At 32.5% G+C, this 21262-nt stretch overlaps 1 protein-coding gene across 2 annotated transcripts in view; it reads right to left on the bottom strand.

The window, feature by feature from the left end:
- The window catches only part of si:dkeyp-23e4.3 (rho GTPase-activating protein 7), a 79258-nt gene that overhangs the window by 43704 nt on the left and 14292 nt on the right, over positions 1-21262 (bottom strand). For both annotated transcript variants that reach the window (XM_041051406.1, XM_041051405.1), the window contains exons 10-12: positions 16667-16826; positions 16162-16360; positions 14982-15195 (exon numbers count right to left, since the gene is read on the bottom strand). In XM_041051406.1, coding sequence (XP_040907340.1) covers positions 14982-15195; positions 16162-16360; positions 16667-16826 — 573 coding nt within the window. The remainder of the gene's footprint in view (positions 1-14981; positions 15196-16161; positions 16361-16666; positions 16827-21262) is intronic.

The following is a 21262-nucleotide window of genomic DNA, read 5'->3' as shown; positions in this document are numbered from 1 at the left end:
TTTTGAGGTCAAAAATTTTTTTGACTTTTTTTGGCTGAAAAAAACGCCTTACTATACTATGACGTTTTTTATGACTTTTTGAGGTCAAAAAAAATTTTGACTTTTTTTGCCTGAAAAAAACGCCTTACTATACTATGACGTTTTTTATGACTTTTTGAGGTCAAAAAATTTTTTGACTTTTTTTGGCCGAAAAAAACGCCTTACTATACTATGACGTTTTTTATGACTTTTTGAGGTCAAAATTTTTTTTGACTTTTTTTGGCCGAAAAAAAAAACGCCTTACTATACTATGACGTTTTTTATGACATTTTGAGGTCAAAAAAAATTTTGACTTTTTTTGCCCGATTTTGACGCCTTACTATACTATGACGTTTTTTATGACTTTTTGAGGTCAAAAAAAATTTTGACTTTTTTTGGCCGAAAAAAACGCCTTACTATACTATGACGTTTTTTATGACATTTTGAGGTCAAAAAAATTTTTGACTTTTTTTGGCCGATTTTGACGCCTTACTATACTATGACGTTTTTTATGACATTTTGAGGTCAAAAATTTTTTTGACTTTTTTTGGCCGAAAAAAACGCCTTACTATACTATGACGTTTTTTATGACTTTTTGAGGTCAAAAAAAATTTTGACTTTTTTTGGCCGAAAAAAACGCCTTACTATACTATGACGTTTTTTATGACTTTTTGAGGTCAAAAAATTTTTTGACTTTTTTTGGCCGAAAAAAACGCCTTACTATACTATGACGTTTTTTATGACTTTTTGAGGTCAAAAAAAATTTTGACTTTTTTTGCCCGATTTTGACGCCTTACTATACTATGACGTTTTTTATGACATTTTGAGGTCAAAAAAAATTTTGACTTTTTTTGGCCGATTTTGACGGCTTACTATACTATGACGTTTTTTATGACTTTTTGAGGTCAAAAATTTTTTGACTTTTTTTGGCCGAAAAAAACGCCTTACTATACTATGATGTTTTTTATGACATTTTGAGGTCAAAAAAATTTTTGACTTTTTTTGCCCGATTTTGACGCCTTACTATACTATGACGTTTTTTATGACATTTTGAGGTCAAAAATTTTTTTGACTTTTTTTGGCTGAAAAAAACGCCTTACTATACTATGACGTTTTTTATGACTTTTTGAGGTCAAAAAAAATTTTGACTTTTTTTGCCTGAAAAAAACGCCTTACTATACTATGACGTTTTTTATGACTTTTTGAGGTCAAAAAATTTTTTGACTTTTTTTGGCCGAAAAAAACGCCTTACTATACTATGACGTTTTTTATGACTTTTTGAGGTCAAAATTTTTTTTGACTTTTTTTGGCCGAAAAAAAAAACGCCTTACTATACTATGACGTTTTTTATGACATTTTGAGGTCAAAAAAAATTTTGACTTTTTTTGCCCGATTTTGACGCCTTACTATACTATGACGTTTTTTATGACTTTTTGAGGTCAAAAAAAATTTTGACTTTTTTTGGCCGAAAAAAACGCCTTACTATACTATGACGTTTTTTATGACATTTTGAGGTCAAAAAAATTTTTGACTTTTTTTGCCCGATTTTGACGCCTTACTATACTATGACGTTTTTTATGACATTTTGAGGTCAAAAATTTTTTTGACTTTTTTTGGCCGAAAAAAACGCCTTACTATACTATGACGTTTTTTATGACTTTTTGAGGTCAAAAAAAATTTTGACTTTTTTTGGCCGAAAAAAACGCCTTACTATACTATGACGTTTTTTATGACTTTTTGAGGTCAAAAAATTTTTTGACTTTTTTTGGCCGAAAAAAACGCCTTACTATACTATGACGTTTTTTATGACTTTTTGAGGTCAAAAAAAATTTTGACTTTTTTTGCCCGATTTTGACGCCTTACTATACTATGACGTTTTTTATGACTTTTTGAGGTCAAAAAAAATTTTGACTTTTTTTGGCCGATTTTGACGCCTTACTATACTATGACGTTTTTTATGACTTTTTGAGGTCAAAAAAAATTTTGACTTTTTTTGGCCGAAAAAAACGCCTTACTATACTATGACGTTTTTTATGACTTTTTGAGGTAAAAAAAAATTGTGACTTTTTTTGGCCGATTTTGACGCCTTACTATACTATGACGTTTTTTATGACTTTTTGAGGTCAAAAAAAATTTTGACTTTTTTTGGCCGAAAAAAACGCCTTACTATACTATGACGTTTTTTATGACATTTTGAGGTCAAAAAAAATTTTGACTTTTTTTGGCCGAAAAAAACGCCTTACTATACTATGACGTTTTTTATGACATTTTGAGGTCAAAAAAAATTTTGACTTTTTTTGGCCGATTTTGACGGCTTACTATACTATGACGTTTTTTATGACTTTTTGAGGTCAAAAAAATTTTTGACTTTTTTTGGCCGAAAAAAACGGCTTACTATACTATGACGTTTTTTATGACTTTTTGAGGTCAAAAAAATTTTTGACTTTTTTTGGCCGAAAAAAACGCCTTACTATACTATGACGTTTTTTATGACTTTTTGAGGTCAAAAAAAATTTTGACTTTTTTTGGCCGAAAAAAACGCCTTACTATACTATGACGTTTTTTATGACTTTTTGAGGTCAAAAAAAATTTTGACTTTTTTTGCCCGATTTTGACGCCTTACTATACTATGACGTTTTTTATGACTTTTTGAGGTCAAAAAAAATTTTGACTTTTTTTGGCCGAAAAAAACGCCTTACTATACTATGACGTTTTTTATGACATTTTGAGGTCAAAAAAATTTTTGACTTTTTTTGGCTGATTTTGACGCCTTACTATACTATGACGTTTTTTATGACTTTTTGAGGTCAAAAAAATTTTTGACTTTTTTTGGCCGAAAAAAACGCCTTACTATACTATGACGTTTTTTTATGACTTTTTGAGGTCAAAAAAAATTTTGACTTTTTTTGGCCGAAAAAAACGCCTTACTATACTATGACGTTTTTTATGACTTTTTGAGGTCAAAAAAAATTTTGACTTTTTTTGCCCGATTTTGACGCCTTACTATACTATGACGTTTTTTATGACTTTTTGAGGTCAAAAAATTTTTTGACTTTTTTTGGCCGAAAAAAACGCCTTACTATACTATGACGTTTTTTATGACTTTTTGAGGTCAAAAAAAATTTTGACTTTTTTTGCCCGATTTTGACGCCTTACTATACTATGACGTTTTTTATGACTTTTTGAGGTCAAAAAAAATTTTGACTTTTTTTGGCAGAAAAAAACGGCTTACTATACTATGACGTTTTTTATGAATTTTTGAGGTCAAAAAAATTTTTGACTTTTTTTGGCCGAAAAAAACGCCTTACTATACTATGACATTTTTTATGACTTTTTGAGGTCAAAAAAATTTTTGACTTTTTTTGGCCGATTTTGACGCCTTACTATACTATGACGTTTTTTATGAGTTGTTGAGGTCAAAAAAATTTTTGACTTTTTTTGGCCGAAAAAAACGCCTTACTATACTATGACGTTTTTTTATGACTTTTTGAGGTCAAAAAAAATTTTGACTTTTTTTGGCCGAAAAAAACGCCTTACTATACTATGACGTTTTTTATGACTTTTTGAGGTCAAAAAAAATTTTGACTTTTTTTGCCCGATTTTGACGCCTTACTATACTATGACGTTTTTTATGACTTTTTGAGGTCAAAAAAATTTTTGACTTTTTTTGGCCGAAAAAAACGCCTTACTATACTATGACGTTTTTTATGAGTTTTTGAGGTCAAAAAAAATTTTGACTTTTTTTGGCCGAAAAAAACGCCTTACTATACTGACATTTTTTATGACATTTTGAGGTCAAAAATTTTTTTGACTTTTTTTGCCCGATTTTGACGCCTTACTATACTATGACGTTTTTTATGACTTTTTGAGGTCAAAAAAAATTTTGACTTTTTTTGGCCGAAAAAAACGCCTTACTATACTATGACGTTTTTTATGACATTTTGAGGTCAAAGAAAATTTTGACTTTTTTTGGCCGAAAAAAACGCCTTACTATACTATGACGTTTTTTATGACTTTTTGAGGTCAAAAAAAATTTTGACTTTTTTTGCCCGAAAAAAACGCCTTACTATACTATGACGTTTTTTATGACTTTTTGAGGTCAAAAAAAATTTTGACTTTTTTTGGCCGAAAAAAACGCCTTACTATACTATGACGTTTTTTATGACTTTTTGAGGTAAAAAAAAATTGTGACTTTTTTTGGCCGATTTTGACGCCTTACTATACTATGACGTTTTTTATGACTTTTTGAGGTCAAAAAAAATTTTGACTTTTTTTGGCCGAAAAAAACGCCTTACTATACTATGACGTTTTTTATGACTTTTTGAGGTCAAAAAAAATTTTGACTTTTTTTGCCCGATTTTGACGCCTTACTATACTATGACGTTTTTTATGACTTTTTGAGGTCAAAAAAATTTTTGACTTTTTTTGGCCGAAAAAAACGCCTTACTATACTATGACGTTTTTTATGAGTTTTTGAGGTCAAAAAAAATTTTGACTTTTTTTGGCCGAAAAAAACGCCTTACTATACTATGACGTTTTTTATGACTTTTTGAGGTCAAAAAAAATTTTGACTTTTTTTGGCCGAAAAAAACGCCTTACTATACTATGACGTTTTTTATGACTTTTTGAGGTCAAAAAAATTTTTGACTTTTTTTGGCCGAAAAAAACGGCTTACTATACTATGACGTTTTTTATGACTTTTTGAGGTCAAAAAATTTTTTGACTTTTTTTGGCCGATTTTGACGCCTTACTATACTATGACGTTTTTTATGAGTTGTTGAGGTCAAAAAAAATTTTGACTTTTTTTGGCCGAAAAAAACGCCTTACTATACTATGACGTTTTTTATGACTTTTTGAGGTAAAAAAAAATTTTGACTTTTTTTGCCCGAAAAAAACGCCTTACTATACTATGACGTTTTTTATGACTTTTTGAGGTCAAAAAAAATTTTGACTTTTTTTGGCCGAAAAAAACGCCTTACTATACTATGACGTTTTTTATGACTTTTTGAGGTAAAAAAAAATTGTGACTTTTTTTGGCCGATTTTGACGCCTTACTATACTATGACGTTTTTTATGACTTTTTGAGGTCAAAAAAAATTTTGACTTTTTTTGGCCGAAAAAAACGCCTTACTATACTATGACGTTTTTTATGACTTTTTGAGGTCAAAAAAAATTTTGACTTTTTTTGCCCGATTTTGACGCCTTACTATACTATGACGTTTTTTATGACTTTTTGAGGTCAAAAAAATTTTTGACTTTTTTTGGCCGAAAAAAACGCCTTACTATACTATGACGTTTTTTATGAGTTTTTGAGGTCAAAAAAAATTTTGACTTTTTTTGGCCGAAAAAAACGCCTTACTATACTATGACGTTTTTTTATGACTTTTTGAGGTCAAAAAAAATTTTGACTTTTTTTGGCCGAAAAAAACGCCTTACTATACTATGACGTTTTTTATGACTTTTTGAGGTCAAAAAAAATTTTGACTTTTTTTGGCCGATTTTGACGCCTTACTATACTATGACGTTTTTTATGAGTTGTTGAGGTCAAAAAAATTTTTGACTTTTTTTGGCCGAAAAAAACGCCTTACTATACTATGACGTTTTTTTATGACTTTTTGAGGTCAAAAAAAATTTTGACTTTTTTTGGCCGAAAAAAACGCCTTACTATACTATGACGTTTTTTATGACTTTTTGAGGTCAAAAAAAATTTTGACTTTTTTTGCCCGATTTTGACGCCTTACTATACTATGACGTTTTTTATGACTTTTTGAGGTCAAAAAAATTTTTGACTTTTTTTGGCCGAAAAAAACGCCTTACTATACTATGACGTTTTTTATGAGTTTTTGAGGTCAAAAAAAATTTTGACTTTTTTTGGCCGAAAAAAACGCCTTACTATACTGACATTTTTTATGACATTTTGAGGTCAAAAATTTTTTTGACTTTTTTTGCCCGATTTTGACGCCTTACTATACTATGACGTTTTTTATGACTTTTTGAGGTCAAAAAAAATTTTGACTTTTTTTGGCCGAAAAAAACGCCTTACTATACTATGACGTTTTTTATGACATTTTGAGGTCAAAGAAAATTTTGACTTTTTTTGGCCGAAAAAAACGCCTTACTATACTATGACGTTTTTTATGACTTTTTGAGGTCAAAAAAAATTTTGACTTTTTTTAGCCGAAAAAAACGCCTTACTATACTATGACGTTTTTTATGACATTTTGAGGTCAAAAAAAATTTTGACTTTTTTTGGCCGAAAAAAACGCCTTACTATACTATGACATTTTTTATGACTTTTTGAGGTCAAAAAAAATTGTGACTTTTTTTGGCCGATTTTGACGCCTTACTATACTATGAAGTTTTTTATGACTTTTTGAGGTCAAAAAAAATTTTGACTTTTTTTGGCCGAAAAAAACGCCTTACTATACTATGACGTTTTTTATGACTTTTTGAGGTCAAAAAAAATTTTGACTTTTTTTGCCCGATTTTGACGCCTTACTATACTATGACGTTTTTTATGACATTTTGAGGTCAAAAATTTTTTTGACTTTTTTTGGCCGAAAAAAACGCCTTACTATACTATGACGTTTTTTATGACTTTTTGAGGTCAAAAAAAATTTTGACTTTTTTTGGCCGAAAAAAACGCCTTACTATACTATGACGTTTTTTTATGACTTTTTGAGGTCAAAAAAAATTTTGACTTTTTTTGGCCGAAAAAAACGCCTTACTATACTATGACGTTTTTTATGACTTTTTGAGGTCAAAAAAAATTTTGACTTTTTTTGGCCGAAAAAAACGGCTTACTATACTATGACGTTTTTTATGACTTTTTGAGGTCAAAAAAAATTTTGACTTTTTTTGCCCGATTTTGACGCCTTACTATACTATGACGTTTTTTATGACTTTTTGAGGTCAAAAAAAATTTTGACTTTTTTTGGCCGAAAAAAACGCCTTACTATACTATGACGTTTTTTATGACTTTTTGAGGTAAAAAAAAATTGTGACTTTTTTTGGCCGATTTTGACGCCTTACTATACTATGACGTTTTTTATGACTTTTTGAGGTCAAAAAAAATTTTGACTTTTTTTGGCCGAAAAAAACGCCTTACTATACTATGACGTTTTTTATGACTTTTTGAGGTCAAAAAAAATTTTGACTTTTTTTGCCCGAAAAAAACGCCTTACTATACTATGACGTTTTTTATGACTTTTTGAGGTCAAAAAAAATTTTGACTTTTTTTGGCCGCAAAAAAACGCCTTACTATACTATGACGTTTTTTATGACTTTTTGAGGTAAAAAAAAATTGTGACTTTTTTTGGCCGATTTTGACGCCTTACTATACTATGACGTTTTTTATGACTTTTTGAGGTCAAAAAAAATTTTGACTTTTTTTGGCCGAAAAAAACGCCTTACTATACTATGACGTTTTTTATGACTTTTTGAGGTCAAAAAAAATTTTGACTTTTTTTGCCCGATTTTGACGCCTTACTATACTATGACGTTTTTTATGACTTTTTGAGGTCAAAAAAATTTTTGACTTTTTTTGGCCGAAAAAAACGCCTTACTATACTATGACGTTTTTTATGAGTTTTTGAGGTCAAAAAAAATTTTGACTTTTTTTGGCCGAAAAAAACGCCTTACTATACTATGACGTTTTTTATGACTTTTTGAGGTCAAAAAAAATTTTGACTTTTTTTGGCCGAAAAAAACGCCTTACTATACTATGACGTTTTTTATGAATTTTTGAGGTCAAAAAAATTTTTGACTTTTTTTGGCCGAAAAAAACGCCTTACTATACTATGACGTTTTTTATGACTTTTTGAGGTCAAAAAAATTTTTGACTTTTTTTGGCCGATTTTGATGCCTTACTATACTATGACGTTTTTTATGAGTTGTTGAGGTCAAAAAAAATTTTGACTTTTTTTGGCCGAAAAAAACGCCTTACTATACTATGACGTTTTTTATGACTTTTTGAGGTAAAAAAAATTTTTGACTTTTTTTGGCCGATTTTGACGCCTTACTATACTATGACGTTTTTTATGAGTTGTTGAGGTCAAAAAAAATTTTGACTTTTTTTGGCCGAAAAAAACGCCTTACTATACTATGACGTTTTTTATGACTTTTTGAGGTAAAAAAAAATTTTGACTTTTTTTGCCCGAAAAAAACGCCTTACTATACTATGACGTTTTTTATGACTTTTTGAGGTCAAAAATTTTTTTGACTTTTTTTGGCCGAAAAAAACGCCTTACTATACTATGACGTTTTTAATGACATTTTGAGGTCAAAAAAAATTTTGACTTTTTTTGGCCGAAAAAAACGCCTTACTATACTATGACGTTTTTTATGACTTTTTGAGGTCAAAAAAAATTTTGACTTTTTTTGGCCGATTTTGACGCCTTACTATACTATGACGTTTTTTATGAGTTGTTGAGGTCAAAAAAATTTTTGACTTTTTTTGGCCGAAAAAAACGCCTTACTATACTATGACGTTTTTTTATGACTTTTTGAGGTCAAAAAAAATTTTGACTTTTTTTGGCCGAAAAAAACGCCTTACTATACTATGACGTTTTTTATGACTTTTTGAGGTCAAAAAAAATTTTGACTTTTTTTGCCCGATTTTGACGCCTTACTATACTATGACGTTTTTTATGACTTTTTGAGGTCAAAAAAATTTTTGACTTTTTTTGGCCGAAAAAAACGCCTTACTATACTATGACGTTTTTTATGAGTTTTTGAGGTCAAAAAAAATTTTGACTTTTTTTGGCCGAAAAAAACGCCTTACTATACTGACATTTTTTATGACATTTTGAGGTCAAAAATTTTTTTGACTTTTTTTGCCCGATTTTGACGCCTTACTATACTATGACGTTTTTTATGACTTTTTGAGGTCAAAAAAAATTTTGACTTTTTTTGGCCGAAAAAAACGCCTTACTATACTATGACGTTTTTTATGACATTTTGAGGTCAAAGAAAATTTTGACTTTTTTTGGCCGAAAAAAACGCCTTACTATACTATGACGTTTTTTATGACTTTTTGAGGTCAAAAAAAATTTTGACTTTTTTTAGCCGAAAAAAACGCCTTACTATACTATGACGTTTTTTATGACATTTTGAGGTCAAAAAAAATTTTGACTTTTTTTGGCCGAAAAAAACGCCTTACTATACTATGACATTTTTTATGACTTTTTGAGGTCAAAAAAAATTGTGACTTTTTTTGGCCGATTTTGACGCCTTACTATACTATGAAGTTTTTTATGACTTTTTGAGGTCAAAAAAAATTTTTGACTTTTTTTGGCCGAAAAAAACGCCTTACTATACTATGACGTTTTTTATGACTTTTTGAGGTCAAAAAAAATTGTGACTTTTTTTGGCCGATTTTGACGCCTTACTATACTATGACGTTTTTTATGACTTTTTGAGGTCAAAAAAAATTTTGACTTTTTTTGGCCGAAAAAAACGCCTTACTATACTATGACGTTTTTTATGACTTTTTGAGGTCAAAAAAAATTTTGACTTTTTTTGCCCGATTTTGACGCCTTACTATACTATGACGTTTTTTATGACTTTTTGAGGTCAAAAAAAATTTTGACTTTTTTTGGCCGAAAAAAACGCCTTACTATACTATGACGTTTTTTATGACATTTTGAGGTCAAAAATTTTTTTGACTTTCTTTGGCCGAAAAAAACGCCTTACTATACTATGACGTTTTTTATGACTTTTTGAGGTCAAAAAAATTTTTGACTTTTTTTGGCCGAAAAAAACGGCTTACTATACTATACTATGACGTTTTTTATGACTTTTTGAGGTCAAAAAAATTTTTGACTTTTTTTGGCCGAAAAAAACGCCTTACTATACTATGACGTTTTTTATGACTTTTTGAGGTAAAAAAAATTTTTGACTTTTTTTGGCCGATTTTGACGCCTTACTATACTATGACGTTTTTTATGACTTCTTGAGGTCAAAAAAAATTTTGACTTTTTTTGGCCGAAAAAAAACGCCTTACTATACTATGACGTTTTTTATGACTTTTTGAGGTCAAAAAAAATTTTGACTTTTTTTGCCTGAAAAAAACGCCTTACTATACTATGACGTTTTTTATGACTTTTTGAGGTCAAAAATTTTTTTGACTTTTTTTGGCCGAAAAAAACGCCTTACTATACTATGACGTTTTTTATGACTTTTTGAGGTCAAAATTTTTTTTGACTTTTTTTGGCCGAAAAAAAAAACGCCTTACTATACTATGACGTTTTTTATGACATTTTGAGGTCAAAAAAAATTTTGACTTTTTTTGCCCGATTTTGACGCCTTACTATACTATGACGTTTTTTATGACTTTTTGAGGTCAAAAAAAATTTTGACTTTTTTTGCCCGATTTTGACGCCTTACTATACTATGACGTTTTTTATGACATTTTGAGGTCAAAAATTTTTTTGACTTTTTTTGGCCGAAAAAAACGCCTTACTATACTATGACGTTGTTTATGACTTTTTGAGGTCAAAAAAAATTTTGACTTTTTTTGGCCGAAAAAAAACGCCTTACTATACTATGACGTTTTTTATGACTTTTTGAGGTCAAAAAAAATTGTGACTTTTTTTGCCCGATTTTGACGCCTTACTATACTATGACGTTTTTTATGACTTTTTGAGGTCAAAAAAAATTTTGACTTTTTTTGGCCCGAAAAAAACGCCTTACTATACTATGACGTTTTTTATGACTTTTTGAGGTCAAAAAAAATTTTGACTTTTTTTGGCCAAAAAAAACGCCTTATTATACTATGACGTTTTTTTATGACTTTTTGAGGTCAAAAAAATTCTTTGACTTTTTTTGGCCGAAAAAAACTCCTTACTATACTATGACATTTTTTATGAGTTTTTGAGGTCAAAAATTTTTTTGACTTTTTTTGGCCGAAAAAAACGCCTTACTATACTATGACGTTTTTTATGACATTTTGAGGTCAAAAAAATTTTTGACTTTTTTTGCCCGATTTTGACGCCTTACTATACTATGACGTTTTTTATGACTTTTTGAGGTCAAAAATTTTTTTGACTTTTTTTGGCCGAAAAAAAAAACGCCTTACTATACTGTGACGTTTTTTATGACTTTTTGAGGTCAAAAAAAATTTTGACTTTTTTTGCCCGATTTTGACGCCTTACTATACTATGACGTTTTTTATGACATTTTGAGGTCAAAAATTTTTTTGACTTTTTTTGGCCGAAAAAAACGCCTTACTATACTATGACGTTGTTTATGACTTTTTGAGGTCAAAAAAAATTTTGACTTTTTTTGGCCGAAAAAAACGCCTTACTATACTATGACGTTTTTTATGACTTTTTGAGGTCAAAAAAAATTGTGACTTTTTTTGCCCGATTTTGACGCCTTACTATACTATGACGTTTTTTATGACTTTTTGAGGTCAAAAAAAATTTTGACTTTTTTTGGCCCGAAAAAAACGCCTTACTATACTATGACGTTTTTTATGACTTTTTGAGGTCAAAAAAAATTTTGACTTTTTTTGGCCAAAAAAAACGCCTTATTATACTATGACGTTTTTTTATGACTTTTTGAGGTCAAAAAAATTCTTTGACTTTTTTTGGCCGAAAAAAACTCCTTACTATACTATGACATTTTTTATGAGTTTTTGAGGTCAAAAATTTTTTTGACTTTTTTTGGCCGAAAAAAACGCCTTACTATACTATGACGTTTTTTATGACATTTTGAGGTCAAAAAAATTTTTGACTTTTTTTGCCCGATTTTGACGCCTTACTATACTATGACGTTTTTTATGACTTTTTGAGGTCAAAAATTTTTTTGACTTTTTTTGGCCGAAAAAAAAAACGCCTTACTATACTATGACGTTTTTTATGACTTTTTGAGGTCAAAATTTTTTTTGACTTTTTTTGGCCGAAAAAAAACGCCTTACTATACTATGACGTTTTTTATGACTTTTTGAGGTCAAAAAAATTTTTGACTTTTTTTGGCCGAAAAAAACGCCTTACTATACTATGACGTTTTTTATGACTTTTTGAGGTCAAAAAAAATTTTGACTTTTTTTGCCCGAAAAAAACGCCTTACTATACTATGACGTTTTTTATGACTTTTTGAGGTCAAAAAAATTTTTGACTTTTTTTGGCCGAAAAAAACGGCTTACTATACTATGACGTTTTTTATGAATTTTTGAGGTCAAAAAAATTTTTGACTTTTTTTGGCCGAAAAAAACGCCTTACTATACTATGACGTTTTTTATGACTTTTTGAGGTCAAAAAAAATTTTGACTTTTTTTGGCCGAAAAAAACGCCTTACTATACTATGACGTTTTTTATGAGTTGTTGAGGTCAAAAAAAATTTTGACTTTTTTTGCCCGATTTTGACGCCTTACTATACTATGACGTTTTTTATGACTTTTTGAGGTAAAAAAAAATTTTGACTTTTTTTGCCCGAAAAAAACGCCTTACCATACTATGACGTTTTTTATGACTTTTTGAGGTCAAAAAAAATTTTGACTTTTTTTGGCCGAAAAAAACGCCTTACTATACTATGACGTTTTTTATGACTTTTTGAGGTCAAAAAAAATTTTGACTTTTTTTGCCCGATTTTGACGCCTTACTATACTATGACGTTTTTAATGACATTTTGAGGTCAAAAATTTTTTTGACTTTTTTTGGCTGAAAAAAACGCCTTACTATACTATGACGTTTTTTATGACTTTTTGAGGTCAAAAAAAATTTTGACTTTTTTTGCCTGAAAAAAACGCCTTACTATACTATGACGTTTTTTATGACTTTTTGAGGTCAAAAAATTTTTTGACTTTTTTTGGCCGAAAAAAACGCCTTACTATACTATGACGTTTTTTATGACTTTTTGAGGTCAAAATTTTTTTTGACTTTTTTTGGCCGAAAAAAAAAACGCCTTACTATACTATGACGTTTTTTATGACATTTTGAGGTCAAAAAAAATTTTGACTTTTTTTGCCCGATTTTGACGCCTTACTATACTATGACGTTTTTTATGACTTTTTGAGGTCAAAAAAAATTTTGACTTTTTTTGCCCGATTTTGACGCCTTACTATACTATGACGTTTTTTATGACATTTTGAGGTCAAAAATTTTTTTGACTTTTTTTGGCCGAAAAAAACGCCTTACTATACTATGACGTTTTTTATGACTTTTTGAGGTCAAAAAAAAATTTGACTTTTTTTGGCCGAAAAAAACGCCTTACTATACTATGACGTTTTTTATGACTTTTTGAGGTCAAAAAAAATTTTGACTTTTTTTGCCCGATTTTGACGCCTTACTATACTATGACGTTTTTTATGACTTTTTGAGGTCAAAAAAAAATTTGACTTTTTTTGGCCGAAAAAAACGCCTTACTATACTATGACGTTTTTTATGACTTTTTGAGGTCAAAAAAAATTTTGACTTTTTTTGCCCGATTTTGACGCCTTACTATACTATGACGTTTTTTATGACTTTTTGAGGTCAAAAAAAATTTTGACTTTTTTTGGCCCGAAAAAAACGCCTTACTATACTATGACGTTTTTTATGACTTTTTGAGGTCAAAAAAAATTTTGACTTTTTTTGGCCGAAAAAAACGCCTTACTATACTATGACGTTTTTTATGACTTTTTGAGGTCAAAAAATTTTTGACTTTTTTTGGCCGAAAAAAACGCCTTACTATACTATGACGTTTTTTATGACTTTTTGAGGTCAAAAAAAATTTTGACTTTTTTTGGCCGAAAAAAAACGCCTTACTATACTATGACGTTTTTTATGACTTTTTGAGATCAAAAAAAATTTTGACTTTTTTTGCCCGATTTTGACGCCTTACTATACTATGACGTTTTTTATGACTTTTTGAGGTCAAAAAAAATTTTGACTTTTTTTGGCCGAAAAAAACGCCTTACTATACTATGACGTTTTTTATGACTTTTTGAGGTCAAAAAAATTCTTTGACTTTTTTTGGCCGAAAAAAACGCCTTACTATACTATGACGTTTTTTATGAGTTTTTGAGGTCAAAAAAAATTTTGACTTTTTTTGGCCGAAAAAAACGCCTTACTATACTATGACGTTTTTTATGACTTTTTGAGGTCAAAAAAATTCTTTGACTTTTTTTGGCCGAAAAAAACGCCTTACTATACTATGACGTTGTTTATGACTTTTTGAGGTCAAAAAAAATTTTGACTTTTTTTGGCCGAAAAAAACGCCTTACTATACTATGACGTTTTTTATGACTTTTTGAGGTCAAAAAAAATTTTGACTTTTTTTGCCCGATTTTGACGCCTTACTATACTATGACGTTTTTTATGACATTTTGAGGTCAAAAATTTTTTTGACTTTTTTTGGCCGAAAAAAACGCCTTACTATACTATGACGTTTTTTATGACTTTTTGAGGTCAAAAAAAATTTTGACTTTTTTTGGCCGAAAAAAACGCCTTACTATACTATGACGTTTTTTATGACTTTTTGAGGTCAAAAAATTTTTGACTTTTTTTGGCCGAAAAAAACGCCTTACTATACTATGACGTTTTTTATGACTTTTTGAGGTCAAAAAAAATTTTGACTTTTTTTGGCCGAAAAAAACGCCTTACTATACTATGACGTTTTTTATGACTTTTTGAGGTCAAAAAAAATTTTGACTTTTTTTGCCCGATTTTGACGCCTTACTATACTATGACGTTTTTTATGACATTTTGAGGTCAAAAAAATTTTTGACTTTTTTTGGCCGAAAAAAACGCATTACTATACTATGACGTTTTTTATGACATTTTGAGGTAAAAAAAAATTTTCACCAATTTTGAAATTGTGTATCCTGAAATAAAATTTTCCGTCATTTGAAAAACTCCTGAACCTAAGCCTGTACAAGACAATTAACAGACTAAAATCAAAATAACTCTCAGTGTAACTCAGTGGGTAACCTTTGTAGGCGACTCATTATTTTCCTGACAGTGTCTGTGGCCTCAGCTCACCTGGCCGCACTGGCGTCTCTCTTGAGGGTGTTGAGGTGGAAGAGAGACGGCGCCAGGCAGACGGCGATGTTGGTCGGAGTCATCTGGTTCTCCTCCACACAGGCCACCACGTCCCGCAGGAAGAAGAGCAGCGTCCGCAGAGCCTCCCTGTTCTCATCAGGAAGCAGCAAGATGGCGGCCTGAGCTGCATCCAGCTGCTGATCTTTGGGAAAATCTGCAGGCAGAAAGTTCACCAGTTAATGTTTACATCATTCTGTCAAGACCAAAATTGTTGACAATGAAAATAAAGCCAAATAAGTCTTCGTTGTAATAGATTATATTTCACCAGTGATATAAAGTCTTTGTATTCATTGGAAAATGACCATCATTAGCATGTAACATTATACGTTTGATTATTCAAATCATTTACCAGCATTGTATTGTCCAGACTGGATATGCGTAATGTGAATATGCTAATGCTAGCATGTTAACGTGTCACAGCTACAATGATAAAATGTGTGTTGATGATCGTTTGTTAACATGCTGACATTTAGCATGCCGTGCTAGCATGCTAAATGTCCGCATAATTATCATATGTACTGTTAGCGTTACAACTTGCTAATACTCTGCGTTAAAGTTGTGTTCAGACTGTACACATAGAGTATTAAGTCATTTATAAACTGTACATTTATACATTTGCGCTGTTTCAGTTTGGGTGGAATATGTGCTACTGAAGCTTTGGCTCATACGTTTCATACGTGTACTTTAACAAGAAAAATGTGAGAGAGGGCGCTGAAGGAAAACATCAGAGTACAACACTTATACTAATAAACATAACAGCATCTTAGCAAACTGATTTGTTGGTGGCTCTAATTAAAAAGCCAGATATAAATAAAGTCATTAGATACGTTAGAAAGTGCGGTTGCCTCTCTGATTGTCTTCTGTTCGCTGAACTCAACATTTCCTGCAACCGTTTCAAATTAAAGACCTTCTAGGACTTAACAGTGGACAGAAAGCATTTATCGCCTAACAGGGTTTTTATTCTAAAAAATCCCAACAGCTCCTATGTTGTCCTATGCTCTTCTGTTTTCTGTTGTCGGTGTTTTATTAAAACTTTGCTGCTTATTTGTCGAGGTGAGCAGTGAATTTCACAGCAGAGGGGTCGTTATCGTTAAAGCTGGTAACAGTAGGAATTGCTCACATTGGTAGATGTGGAGGAAGGACTCGCAGAGCCTGCTGGTGAAGATGGGTTCAGGCAAGTCTCTGAAGAACTGCTTCACCATGTCAGCGACGTCAAAGGCGGACTGGCCATCATATGAAATCCCCTCAGGGTCAGACTCCACCAGCTCACGGAGGTACTGGATCCGAGATTTCACCCCCGACTTCCGGAAAAGTCCCACCTGAGACACACACAACAAAAATTACTGTTATTTTCGTTTCAGTTAAATGACTTTCTGCATTCTCTGGAGTATTATTTACTGTATCACAAAAAGCACAATGCAATTAAATATTTTAATATTATTATTATTATTTTAAAATGGTCTTTGAATTTCCTGAAATTTTAAGATGAAACAAAAATTAAAAAAAAAAAATACTGGATGACATTACCTCAAAATTATTTTAGAAGGTCTTTAAAAGGTTTCACTGTGTCTTGTCATGCTCATCAGAGTGTTTCTAAAATCTCTGTATGACCTTGGTGTCATTACCTGGTCCAGACACTCGGTCCTCAGGTAGACCAGGGCCCTGAGGATGCTGGGGGGAAGCGGCTCTCCTGTCTGCTGGACGCTGAGGAGCAGAGGAACCCCGAACACCCGCCGGCCTTTCACCTCCATCATCTTGGTCTTCCTCGGTAGTTTAGGAACAGTCCTGTAGGCGACAGAGACATACATTAGATTTCTGATCCATGAACCATGTCTGTGCTTTAATGTTGTCTGCTGAAATGACTCCACAAGTGATTCCCTGCCGGCTGCTCTGCAGCTAGCTAGCAGGCGAGCATTGAGCAGCAGTGTGGCTAACCAGCTTTTCAGCACATGTCCGCTGTGTGGAAATATTTTTGCACTAGAAACACAACAGAGAAAGACAGGACGTGAAGTGTTTGCAAAGCTGTTGTACTGAGGGTCGGAAGCGATGAGCTCAATGCTAACATAATATGGAGAATCCTATTGACGGGCTAGTGCATTAGCATCAGTCGCTCTATGAACTTTAACACACAAATGATAAACCAAAGCGGGACACAATAACGATCTGATGTCCCTTCTAGGTGCAGCAGGAAGAAAATGAACCGTGAGTGAGCTTCCGGCCCTCAGGATATTTGAGATTTGGAAAAAGCTTGATTCGTTGCTGCTACAAGAGCCAGTATACTTAATTTGTGCTGATCAGATCAAGCATCCCTTTTTATTTCTATTTTATTTGGAGAGGGGTAGTCTAAAAGAAGGTTACCCTTTATGGGTATCTCTTGAATTGAATAAATGTTGACTGTTAACAGGATTTCCTGTTTTTCTGACCTTGCTCAAGTTGCCTTTTGGGACTTGCACGCATACATTTGTACATATACTTGCCTGTAGATAAAATTTATTACAGCATCATAAAATCAACAATAATGATAATAATAATATTAAAGCAAACAGAGATCTGGTATCGGAGTATCTGTGTCAGCAGATATCCAAATTCAGGTATCGGGAGTGAAAAAATGTAAAGGGAAAACATATGGAAATTAATGTATGCTGAAAAATTGATTTGTAAACATCCTGGGAGTTTGTAAGCTCAACCAGTCAAGTGTAAAAAAAAACGCTCCACTTGGCTGCTGCTGGATCTGTTTTCTTTTGAAGGAAGAGCCAAATAAACATTTTTTGATTACATAAGTTCCCAGCGATGCTGAAGCGTGTGTAACATTCAGATCAGCACTGCAGGAAAAACACATAGAAATGGAGAAACTACGGACAGTGAACAGAGAGAGACTGGACTTTCTGAATTACTGTGTTCATGTTTATGAGCTTTAACACCACACCTTTAACCATTAAAACCTCTGACTGATTATTTTTTTCATGGACATTTACTGTCTGTTCCAGAGGAACCAAAAACCCAGGACTGACTCTTTTTCTTTTGGAACAAGAAAAAATAAAACCTCTTTGCTTTTCTGAAATTTGAAAAGATGATTGATTGATTGATTTTTTCTTTTCTGAAAATTGTAGGGCTGAGTGCACCCAGGATAAAACTGCAGGCTTGTAATAGTCAAAAGAGACCAGAAGCACTCCAGCAATTAGTCACAAAACCTCTTCTCTACTGGCTCACCGTCCTAAAAGCTATAAAAACACGTCCGCCCCGAAACTTTCAGCAAAGTACAGACATACAAAGAGAAAATGGTCCCACACGTGCACTCTAAATGCTTTTCAGCTCTCTTTCCATCCCTCTGGTTTATCTTCAACATCTATCGGCGGCTCTCGGAAACAAACTGGCTGTTTTGAGGAAAGTGCCTCGACGAGTATCAGCTGCTCCAATCAGCAGCTAATTGCTATGTTTTTAATCATCAAGTACTCATTTTGGCATTGGTGATTAAATCATTGAAATGACAAGACTTGAACTAATTGTTGGATTTTTTTTTTTTTTTTTTTTGCTGGAGCATTTGGCCTGACAGTGCTGTGATAGGAAAACACTTTTACTGTGTTCATGTCTCTGATTTTTAAAAAATAAACTCACTTTTGAGCTGTGTCAGTGTTACAGTCGGTTTAGATTTATACATTTGAGTCATCAGAGGTTTAACTGTGCCGACAGATGCAATCAAAAGATAGGTCTTTCATTCTTACTGTGAGGTAAAATAAAGTTTATCACAGATGTGTTCATTTTCAGTCATACAGTATTTACAGTATGTGTTCATCTTAATTGAAATGTGGTGAGATCTATACATATAAGGACCCCAGAGTCCACAGAGGCAGCTCTGCCGTACAATGTTAACTGTCAAATAAAAACATGAACCTTCAGACAAACTAATGTGGGAGCAACAGATATTAGATTTCAACTCACACTAAAATGCTTCTTCCAAAAGGAATTAAATGTTCAAACCCTGCAGAGCCAGCAGTAAATTACCAAAAGGTAAGACTGTTCTCCTCGGTCTGTTCTCACATCTCAGAAAACGTCAGAGCAAACTGGCATTACTGACACTGGATTTGGATAAACTGAAAACATACTAGAAATCTAAATGGTGACGTTATCGCCTGAGAAAGTACCAAAACTTAATTTTGTGACATGGACAGTTGTAGGTCTCACATTCTTCCAGTCATTTGAACTGTACTTGGTGAGATGCAGACTTTGAATTGATGATGTTTCACGAGTCCACAAGGACACGAGTGCAGACAAAAGCACATCCTGAGAAAGGCCTAAGGTTACTCATTCAAACAGTGTGTGTACCACTGCGGCTCACATGGTCTCCCATAGAGACAGAGTCGTTGTCTCCATTGAAAACACTGGCTTTGCTCTGCACACTATGATTACAGCCACAATGACTGATGCTTTTCCCAAACCAGCCTAAAAACTACCCTCGCTTCACAGACGCTAACATGACTTTCCTGAACTTTTCTGTCATTTTTTTGCGAGACGAATAAAAGAGGACAATATCCCTAAGTTATGTTACTGTCACATAATCCAGTATGAGGTGGAGGCACATGATGTTCACATAATTAGTGCAAGAGCAAGTCATTTGCACCTCACAGTCTGTGCTCATTTAAAACTCCTGTTCCCTCAGAGGTGAGTTCTGACGTGATTTCTGTTTAATTTCCCTCCGTTTCATGTGAGTCACTGAAGTTTAAACTCTGTAAAATGGAACAGCTTGAAATGCCAAAACACAGCAAACCTGAAAAATACCGGAAACCTCAATGAAGCTTTTTCACGTTCATCCTGAACACGTCTGATCCTGAAAATTAAAGACAAATATCTATGAAGAGTAATTTCAGGAGAGTTTTCTGTTCGATGCTCAGTTGCCACATTCATCCTTATCTCATTGTTTATAACACCCTCGGCAAAAAACAAATTGGTTTTCTACCAAAGCATAAAACGAGCAGGTCACGTGTTTACTCAGAGCACATTAAGTAGTAAATAAACAGAATCTGAATGTTTTATTATTCTTAAAAATGAATTTGGCTCCATTTTGCATTAGGGCTTATTCCAAAAACACGGCGTGGGAGGCAAAACACTGATCTCATTAAATCCATGCATGTCAATAATAAGTGCAGTGAAAACAACCAATGAGAACAAGCTACAGCTTGAGCCTGACAGTCTGCAAACACGTTATTCAAAGAGATGCCTCTTGGGGTTTGTAATAGCCTCACTGGCCTAATGTCCAACTGCTATAAGGACATTACAAACCCAGAATGACAGGGACCGATGCTGCTGCAAACCCAGTAAGCTTGAATTGGGGGATTTCCAGTCCACAAGACATGAGATGTACTGGTTGACTGGACTAAATTTGGCCGAAAAGTTAAGGGAATGGTTGTTTGCTTTCTTGGATGGAATTAGATGAGAAGATTGATACCTCTGTCATATCTGAACAGTAAATACAACGCTGCAGCCAGCAGTTTCCACTGAACTGGAAACAGGGAAACAGTTAGCCTGGCTCTGGCTTCATCAGTCTGCTCAGTAACTGAACGTTTTAAAGTTTTCAGGAGTTTTTCCTGGACGGATCTTGACCTGCAAATGTCTGAATAAATGCTCACTGAGAAGTTAGAAGCGATAGAATAGGAGGGGGAGAGACTGAGAAAAGGGGGCTGGTGGGTAATGTGCAGAAAAGATTTTTATTTATTTTTAGACTGAAAGTTTACAAAAGAAACTGAAAAATAAACAAGATTCAAAATTTCTTTTCATTCATGGGTTTGGGGAAGTTTATGAGCAGCGGGCCTGCAGTGGCTCTGCTGAATTCAAATTTTTGTAACTGGATGGATGAACTGAAAATTGAGGTGCTTTGTGTTTGTTGTCAGTTATTTTGATAACGATGACAACAAAAACTAAATCTCTAACTTAAAAAAGTAGTGTGTGTAGAGAGGGTTTTATTTTGTCCTGGTCCTAACTCCAGACATCACAAACTGGTGCATTATGGGCCTTTTTTCAAAGGGGACAGGGACCTGATCGCCATCTTGGTGCTGTTATTTCGTGGAGTTCAGCAGGTTATTTTTCTCACCTGAACTGAACTCGTGGAGAAAGATTCAGAATTTAAATGAAGCGCTCCACACGGGCTCAGGGTGAGTGTGCCTAAAAAGAGCCAGCTTTCACAGTTCCTTGCAAAATTTCATGATGGGAACTTGAATTCAAAACAA

The sequence above is a fragment of the Toxotes jaculatrix genome, chromosome 12, assembly GCF_017976425.1.
Source record: "Toxotes jaculatrix isolate fToxJac2 chromosome 12, fToxJac2.pri, whole genome shotgun sequence".
NCBI classification, from domain to species: domain Eukaryota; kingdom Metazoa; phylum Chordata; class Actinopteri; family Toxotidae; genus Toxotes; species Toxotes jaculatrix.
The sequence above is the reverse complement of the archived record's forward strand: the minus strand, read 5'-3'. Positions and strand labels throughout refer to the sequence as shown.